We start from the raw sequence: 9,890 nt of genomic DNA on the forward strand, positions 1-9,890 counted from the left end.
CAGTGGGGGGACGTTGACTCCTGTGTGCAGGGCTACCCCAGAAAAGCTGGCTGCCTTCCTGCAGTTTCAGCACTGCCTGGTGCCCTGCCGGCTTGGTGCTGCCGGAGACCCTCTCCCATGATGCAGTCTGTCTTCCCCATTGAGAAGGAAGACTGGAACTCAGATTCCCAGGGAGAGGGGAATCAGCGATGAACCTTCACACAGGGCTATAAAAGCTGACTCCAGGGACCTTCCTGAGAGGGCATTTTGACAAAGGGAAAAGATGAGAGGGGCGAGTCTAAGGATACAGATGCAAGAGAGGAAAGATGGTGAGGAACCACAACAAAAGGGGGCTGATTCTCTTTGTTTAGAAAAAGACAGGCTGGGGACTCCCACCTGGGGACTCCCCAAGGTCCAGCAGCTTCTCCCTAGAGGGCTGTGCTCCAGGAGGACACATGGCAAAAAGGATGGAATTTTCATGTATTCTCTTTACCGTGCCCACAGCACTGGAGCAAAGGGCTTCCACAAGCGAGCCACTCAGCAGGGTAAGCAGTACAAGGAGGCGGGTACCCTGTTCTGCGGAAATGGACAAAATAGGACGTTATGCCTGCCTCAACACAGTCGCATTTACACCCAGGTCAGCCTTCAGGGCGAACATGTTCTGCTGGAAGAGCAGAGGCTGCTTCCCTCCTCCCCCGACACCACGCAGGGGCACACAGGGTTACTACACACGGTAACGCTAGAGTGGAATCATGGAATTCCAGAGATGGCCGGGGCCATCTCCTTTCCCCTCTAGACCCCAGATTTCCCAAGAGCAGGTTGGAATAGATTTAGTAATTTTCACATCTTCCTTGGCTATAGAATCCTTGGAGCAAATAGAATCTGACTGAGAAACTCAGTAGATAAGACAACGTGTTCCCTGGTTGGTCTGCTAAGTACAGAGTCTATGAGTCTCCTGGCCCATGGACCCCACCCTTCTATCTCTTCTCCCACAACATCTGAAGGTGTGGAGCCACGAAGCCCAGAGATCACACCCTGGAGCCCCAGGAGAACTACGAGGGGAGACTCCTGCACACCCTCCAGGGCCATGGGGTCATGTACTCAAGGGAACATCTGCATCAGGACCCTGGGGTTTGAGGACCAGCTTTACCATCAAAAGCTCCATGATCCAGAGCTGCTCACCTCTCTCCTCTAGACCCCAGATTTCCCAAGAGCAGGTTGGAATAGATTTAGTGATTTTCACATCTTCTTTGGCTATAGAATCCTTGGAGCAAATAGAATCTGACTGAGAAACTCAGTAGACAAGACAAGTATAAGCCAAGCTGCTCCAAAGAAAGGGAGGATAGGGTATTGGGAGCCCCAAACCAGCTCACCAATACCCTGCTCCACTTAGCACAGGGTGAAAACCAGTTGCCCAGGTAAGGCCCCGACCATCTCTGGAATTCCATGATTCCACTCTAGCGTTACCATGTGTAGTAACCCTGTGTGCCCCTGCGTGGTGTCGGGGGAGGAGGGAAGCAGCCTCTGCTCTCAGTGGGCCACAGTGACATGGAGGACACAGGCACGCTCACACACACACACACACACACACACACACACACACACATTTATACAAACACACGCACTGGCTTGAGTGTGCGTTAGTGGGCAAGTAGGTTTGGTATGATATTGGTCCTGGGTGAGACATAGGTGCAGAGCATTTAAGATCATGCATGACCTTCATGCATGATCTACAGGCATGACCTTCTCTTCTCTTCCGAAAAGTCCTATGAGTTTGGTAAAAGGTGATCATCACTTCCGGATGATATATGAGGAAGTCAAGGCTTTGGGTGCAAAGATATTTGGTCAATGTTTTATGGCAACTAAATGGTAAAGCTGGGCCTACACCTTGTTTCTTGCTTGAGTATTTATTCTCCCACATCAAAGGACAACTGGTATGAATACTTGGAATTCTGAGATCCAAAGTAAGCATGACTATACACACAAAAATCAACAGAGAAGCTTCACTGATTGAGACCTGGCTAGCACGTGGCCTGTCATTAGCAAGGCCCACACCACTTCATATACCTGTGGACACATATGTCTTCCCTCATGGGCTCCAGGACTGTATCAACCCTCAGTTCCAGCCCAGGACCCCACCAAGTCTGAGTCAGTACTCACTTGCTGGTGAGATGGAGCTTGGGAGAGAGCCCATTCTCTCCAAAAATGGTGATGAAGACATTGGCGTCTGTTCCTGCACCACGAACGTCCCCTGTGGCTGTGACCACCTCGTACACTGGAGGAGGAAAGGAGAAGTTGGAGGCAGGCTCAGAAGAGAACCTTGAATCCTATGTGGGCTCGGAGAAGCCCTGGCTCCCTCTAAATCCACCAGGGATACCCAGCACAGAAGACTCTTGGAACGCTTGCTGCAACCCCCAAGACTCTAAGCCAGGATGAGACCCACATCAAGTCCTGCCATGAGACCACAGTCTCCCACTTAATGCTGCTTGCTCATTTTACAGGTGAGGAACTTGTAGGCAAAGGGATAAGCTCAGGTCACACACTGCTGCTGCTGCTGCTGCAGCTGCTAAGTCACTTCACTCGTGTCCAACTCTGTGTGACCCCATAGATGGCAGCCCACCGGGCTCCCCCATCCCTGGGATTCTCCAGGCAAGAACAATAGAGTGGGTTGCCATTTCCTTCTCCAATGCAGGAAAGAGAAAACTGAAAGTGAAGTCGCTCAGTCGTGTCCGACTCTTCGAGACCCCATGGACTGCCGCCCACCAGGCTCCTCCGTCCATGGGAGTTTCCAGGCAAGAGCACTGGAGTGGGGTGCCATTGCCTTCTCTGCAGGTCACACACTACACAATGCTAACACCAGAGCCCAGCCCCAGGCTCCCAAAGCCCATCTGTGATCTTTCCAGGACAGTACATGGATGCCCTCCTAGCCAAGATCTTCTTCAGAGCATGCCCCTGGTTCTCACCTTCTTCTCTGCCCTCTACACAAGGCTGCCTCACAGTCCTCACTTCCTGTGGCATTGCCTGGGCATTGCCATGGAGATCTCAGGATAACCCATCCTAGGGATGGGGGAAGCAGAATTGCCAGTGAGTCCCTTTAGGCAGAGGCACTGATGTCTCCTCTCCTTGTGCCCTTGAAGCTTGTTCTCTTTGCTGTTGACGTGGTTCCTTTTGATGCCCCTGGTTCTGATGAAAGTCGCCATGAGGAGGAGAAAGGAAGCAGTACATTTGTGTGACTCCCTGTCTCTTCTGATAACCAAAGCCTTCACTCTTCACCGTCTGCACCACAGGGATTTCTGATCTGCAAACAGCTCCTAGACCCCTCCCCAGGATAACTCCAGGACCTGAAGTGATGCGCAGATGGTTTGCACTTATGCAAGGAGGTTTTCAAACTGAGTCAATAGGAAAATGAGGAGCACAGTGGAAATTCTAGAAACACACCACATGAGAGAAGACATAAAGGCCTCTAGCTGCCTGGTTTAGAGAAAGGGGCACAGCCCAAAATAAATAAATAAACAAATAAAAATTTTTTAAACATAAAAAATTAAGCCATCCTGAAGATGAAAAGGCAAGCCATAGACTAGAAGATATTTGGAATTCACACAGAGGCATACCACCATAATACTTTGTTTTTATCATAATTTGCTTTATTGTGCTTTACAGATATTTTGTTTCTTACAAATGGAAGGTTTGTGGCAACCCTGTGTCAAGCAAGTCTGTTGGCACCTGGCACCACTTTTCCAACAGCATTTGCTCACTCTTGTCTCTGTGTCACATTTTGGTAATTCTCAAAATATTTCAAATGTTTTTCATTATTATTATATTTGTTATGATAATCTGTGATCAGCAATCTCTGATGCTACTATTGCAAAAAGATTATGACTTGCCAAAGACTCAGATGATGGCTAGCAATTTTTTTAGCAAAAGATATTTCTAAACTAAGGTATTGCACTTTTTATACATGTAATGCTATTGTACACTTAACAGACTATATATTGGGAAACGTAACTTATAGGCACGGGGAAACCAAAAACTTGGTGTGACTTGTTTTATTGTGATATTTGCTTCATTGCTGGGCTCTGAAATCAAATCCACAATCTCTCTGAAGTCTACCTGTAGCCAACAAAGAACAGAAGTTCAGAAAATGTAAAGAATTACACAAATTAATAAGAAAAAGAAAGACCACAAGATTGTTCTAATGGGCAACAATTTGTTTTAAAAGTAAACATACACTTACCATAAGACCCAGAAATTCAACTTTTAGATATTTACCCAAGAGAAATAAGAACACGGCCATACAAAGACCTGCACACAAATGTTCACAGCAACTATCTGCATAATAAGCCTACTCTAGAAACAATCGAAATGCATCCAGAAGTGAATGGATTTTTTAAGATGGGAGTGAACAACTGACTTATGCAATGCCCATGGGTCTCAAGCACATACCACTGAGCGAAAGAAATCAGACAAAAGTTACCACACAATAAGTAATGCCAGTTATGTGAACTCTAATCTGTTCTAACAGAAAGCAGATCTTGGTTGTCTAGGGTTGACGTCAAGGGGAATTGCCCGGGAAGGGTCACATGAAACTTTAGCGGAATAATTTAAATACCCTGTGTATGAATGTTGCAAGAGGTTACAGGGATGTATACATTTGTCAATATGCATCAAACAGCACACATAAGGTAGATTCATTTTATTGTTAATTATGTCTCAATAAAGTTGAAAAATGGACAAAATATTTAAATAAGCATGTCATAAATGAGGATATCCAAATGGAAAAAGACTCAATATCATTATTCATAAGGGAAATGCAAATTAAAATACGAGACACTACCATATATGCACCAGAATGCCTACAATTAAAAGGATGGACAAATACTCAGTATTTTCAAGAACGTGGAGCCATTGGCACTCTCAGACGTTACTGGTGGTGGTGGTGGTTTAGTCACTAAGTCGTGTCCAACTCTTGCAACCCCATGGACTGGAGCCCGCCAGGCTCCTCTGTCCATGGGACTTTCCAGGCAAGAATACTGGAGTGGGCTGCCATTTCAGCACATCTTCCTGACCCGGGAATCAAAACTGGGTCTACTGCGTTGCAGGCAGTCTCCTGCATTGCAAGCGATCTCCTGCATTGCAAGCGATTCTTTACCACTAGGCCACCAGGGAAGCCCCATACATTGCTGCTGAGTGTAAATTGGTACAAGCCCTGGTAACTAAACATAAGCCCGCTTTATGACTCTGTGATTCTACTTCCAGTTATGAATCCAAGAGAAATGAGTGCATGTGTTCACCTGAAGATATGTACAAGATCTGTAGCATCTTTATCCATAATAACTAAAATGACGCCAAAGTCCATCAACAATAGAATGGTTAAACAAAGGGTGATATAGCTATAAAATGCAATAATACACAAATAATAAAAATGAACAAACTACGTAAAAGTCACAACATAGGTAAATCTCTTGGATATAATGTTGAGTGAAAGAGAAGCTAGACACACAAAAATGTGCTATATAATTCAATTTATATGAAGTTCAAGAGCAAAAAAAAACAAAACTATGGTGATAAAATTAGGAGGGCTATTACCTCTGAGAAAGAGAGTGAAGGAACTTTCTGGAGGTTAGAAATGTTCTATGTCCTGTTCTCAATGGTGGTTACACAAGCATGCACATTTGTGAAAATTCAACATGCGTACTTTTATGAGTTTTGTGCTATATATATACAATATATATATAATATTCTATGTGTGTTTGTGTGTGCTCAGCCATGTCCAACTCTTTGTGACCCTAGGGACTATAGCTTCCCAGACTCCTCGGTCCATGGGATTTTCCAGGCAAAGGATACTGGAGTGGGTTGCCATTTCCTTCTCCAGGGAATCTTCCAGACTCAAGGATTGAACCCATGTCTCCTGAGGCTGCTGCACTGGCAAACAGATTCTTTACCGTTGACGCTGAGCCATCTGGGAAGCCCATATGTACGTGTGTGTTTCTTCAATTTAAAAATTTTAATTTAAAAGTTTTTCAAACAGCTGAAGAACTGTCTTAGAGAGGACAAATATCTCATGGAAAACACAAAATTCTGTTTGGTCCAGAGGGTCCCAAGCAGTAAAATCCCCTGATCAGCACAAAGAAGAACTGTCAACAGCAACAAGGCTTCTCCTAGCAGAGAGCATGACAAATGGAAGATGCTCAATAAATAACCACACAGATGAAAGAATGGAAAGACAATTAATGAATGAAACAATCAATGAAACGGATGTGGACTGTGAAATAAATTGACCAATAAGTAATCTCAATTCTACCATCACTGCCTCTATGATTTCAAACAAATTTCTTACTGAGCTTCATTTTCCTCATCGCTGAAGTAGAGATTTCTTCTCTGAAGGATGGTTATAAGGATTGAACCAAATAAAACAGTCTTCAACTTTCATAGTCATTGACCCAGCCTATTTTCACTTCTGGGAATTTATCTTACAGATACTCCCTCAGTTGGATGAAAGATATGCATTCCATAAGTGATAAAGTGTTACCATCATCCCATCACCATCATCAGCACCATCATCATCTCTGTTGTTGTCATCAACGACATCAGCCTTGTCTTCAACATGACTGTCATCATTTTCATTAACAAAATCCCCAAGAAGGCCACCTTGGGAAATTGTATTCCCACAGACACTGGGCAGCCCCTGTCTGAGACACAGGAGAGAAAAAGGGCCCCAGGGCTGGAAGCTTGGGCAAGACAGCCTCTGAGGTCTCTTTGAAACCCGGATTCTGGAGGAGTCACTCTCTTGTCCTCATGGCCCTATGTAGGTCAGGAGGTGGACCAACGCTCCAGGCTCAGCCTGTACCCTCAGAGCGTCAAGAGAGCTGCTCACCTCCCTCTGGCTGTTGGTGAACTCCATTGTGGCCTGGAGGTGACCCGAGGAACAGAGAAGGAAACCTAGGCCTTTCTCCTTATTCTTCTTCCCCATCACACTCAGCAAGATTCTCCACATAACGGAAGAACCCAGTGCTCAAAGGGCGTAGGTGACACATTGTTCTAAAGCTGAGAGGATAACCGCGACAGTGCAGGCAAAGCTCACAATGTGACTATGGTCAGCACCATCCACATTCATCATCCCATCCTGCGGCTGACTGCAGAGTCCGTGGGTCCATGCCTCTTAGGAATGTCACGGGGCACTCACCTCGGCTTGCTCTTCTCCAGCTATGTTTAGCACAGTCAAGATGGGGCAGTACAAGGGCAAGGACCAGCCACACCAGCAAGATTCAAATCCTAACTCTGCTACTTAATAGATTTGTGACCTTAGGCACATTATTTAGCTTCCTTGTGCCTCACTTGATGCATCTGAAAAAGAAGATTTTGAGAATCCAACCCGCATCTTTGAGTTGTTGTGAAGATGAAACCAATCCACATGAGTAAAGTGCTCAGCGTGGTGCCTGATGCTTTAGACCCATGATTCTATTGAATAGCATCCTAACCGGAAGTGGGAACTCGTCTTGGGAACAGTTGAAGCTCTTGTCTTTCCTGCCTGTGACCTTGCTGAAATCACTTCAGTTCTCGGAGCCTCTGTCCTTAGCCTGAGACCAATCACACCTGCCTGGACTGTACGTGGGGATCTCGAGGATTAACAGTGAGAATGGAAGTGGAAATGCTTTGAGCAGGATAAAGAGAAGAGGGAAGCTGTGAGTCACACTGAGGCAGGCAGAGCCCATGAACAGAAGTGGACATTGTGGCAGCTATGAAAGCTGCTCGAATATTCTCACCAGCAGTCGTGCTGGCCAGGGTGAATCACCCCAAAGCTGAAAGTACTTATCAAGAGTGCTGCCCTAACACCTAGCCTCAATGCCCCTCCCCACCACTGGACCGCAAGTCCTGAGAAAAGGTGGCAACGCTTCACTCATTCTAGGCCCCTTGTCCCTCCCCACAACCCCCGCCTCCACCCCAGGAGATGCCTGGGACATGGAGCCGGGAAAGGGGCCCCAGGAGAACCACAGCCTTCATGGCGCCACAGCGATGACCTCCTTCTCTGAGCGTGGGACTGTGCTGGGAATGGGGTAAGGAGTCAGGACAAGGAAAGGAGGGCCCCACCCACACAGAGGTCAGGTTCGGCTGGGGAACAAGCCCTACAGATGGGGTGTAATCAAGGAACTCCCAGCGAATGGGGGTTAAGGAGGAGCAGAATCCCACCGTGGGCACAGAATATGCATTCAGTACTTCTTTGGTGACTGAATGGGTGAATCTGGTGCTTACAGGGGGTAGTGAGACAGTTTAGAGGGAGCACTGAGAATTTAATGTCTTCAGAGATCAGGTAGGCAGCAATGATGCGTGAAACCCAGGTGGCAAAATGGTAAAAAAAAAAAAAAAGAAAAGAAAAATCTGCTTGCCAATGAGGAGATACAACAGACGTGGGTTCAATCCCTGTGCCGGGAATATCTCCTGGAGAAGGAAATGGAACCCACTCTAACATTCTTGCCTAGGACATTCCATGGACAGAGGAGCCTGGCAAGCTACAGACCATGGGGTTGTAAAAAGTCAGACAATGCCTGAGCAAACACACACACGAGTGATAAATCCACTGCCTAACAGGCATTCACAGTCAAACATTTTTTTTAACTGTAAAAGCAAAGCAAAAAAAAAAAAAAAACCACCGAAGCAAACAAAAGCCCCTTTTAAGCCCAAACTGGCTCCTGGGTCCCTAGTTCACCCCTTCTCTGGTTTACTTGACGTGAAGGTAGAGTATTTCCAAGCAGCTGCCATGCGCCCCAGAGGAAAGGAAGACTAAAAGGCCAGGGCCCTGGGTCCAAAGAGCCAACTGCCCTCCCCGAGTGGACCACAGCATCGCCTTGCGAAGCCCCAGGGCCCCCTCTCCGTCGGCCACAGCGGGCAGCAGCCCCGAGCCCCTGCTGAGCACGTGATGAGCACCCAGGTCTCTTCCCACAGGCCCTTCACATGCAGGCTGCCCCGCAGAGAGCAGGCTGGAGGTACGGGAGCTGGAGAGGGTGGGCACTTCTGTTCTAGTCTGTTCTGTGCCCCTGCGAGTCTGTGGCCCTCAGTACAGTGGGGCCCTCGTGCATCCTCAAGGGGATGCAGTACAGACCCAACAGGATAGTCCACAGGAAAGGGGTCGAGTCGAAGCGAGGGATGGGATCGGATGGGCCCCCCTCCCCACAGCCAGGACCCGGCAGACCTTTGGCCTTGTAGTAATCGTGCTCCAGCTCCTCCTCGTCATCTCCTGAGGCGTAGTTCAGCAGCTCCTGCTCATACAGGGCTAGGAAGTCAATGTCTTTCTTTCTCCTCTTTTTCTTCTGGGGCATCATTGTGCCGGCTGCCCCTTCCTGGCCCTCACGGGCTCAGCGTGCCCACTCCCTGGCCCCTCCCAGGACCCCCCTCTCCTTGCGCTCCTGCACACACGTTCGGGTGGGTCAAAGCCCACACGCGTCCAGAGCCCTTCCGCTCCTTTCTCCCCGCTGGCCCCTAAACAGGACCTCAGGGCTTTACCCCAGCTCTTCCTGCCCCTGGCCCCTGTCTCTGGCTCCCTCTCCCCCGCCACCTCCTTTGCACCTGCCGTGGGCTCTCCTTGGGCCTCATGACTTATTCACCGGGACTGAGGACAGGCTGTCCTCCTTACCCCTCCCCTCCCGCCCACCCTCCTCTCTTCTTTTCATGGAGAATCAGGTGACATGAGCCCTTGGCATCTGTTTCCTACCTGGCCTCACAGCAGGGCCCCCCCACCCCAGGGACAGGTGGGGCCTCCCCCCTAAAGACACCCCAGTCTTGTAGCATCGAGGGCCATGATAAGATGCCCCCAGGACCTGGGGCCTTCCTGAGGCACACAGGGCCCCAAAGCAGCTGGGCCCCCGGACTCAGAGGACTCAGTTTCCCTCTATTATTTATGACCTCTGCTCATCTTA

General features: G+C 48.1%; 1 protein-coding gene across 2 annotated transcripts in view; it reads right to left on the bottom strand.

Moving 5' to 3' along the window:
* LOXHD1 (lipoxygenase homology PLAT domains 1) overlaps positions 1-9,296 on the bottom strand; it is a 196,761-nt gene extending 187,465 nt beyond the window's left edge. For both annotated transcript variants that reach the window (XM_068993866.1, XM_068993865.1), the window contains exons 1-2: positions 9,167-9,296; positions 2,140-2,254 (exon numbers count right to left, since the gene is read on the bottom strand). In XM_068993866.1, the coding sequence (XP_068849967.1) occupies positions 2,140-2,254; positions 9,167-9,296 (245 nt within the window). The remainder of the gene's footprint in view (positions 1-2,139; positions 2,255-9,166) is intronic.
* Positions 9,297-9,890: the final 594 nt, after the last annotated feature.

The sequence above is a fragment of the Capricornis sumatraensis genome, chromosome 21 (assembly GCF_032405125.1).
Source record: "Capricornis sumatraensis isolate serow.1 chromosome 21, serow.2, whole genome shotgun sequence".
Classification (NCBI taxonomy): domain Eukaryota; kingdom Metazoa; phylum Chordata; class Mammalia; order Artiodactyla; family Bovidae; genus Capricornis; species Capricornis sumatraensis.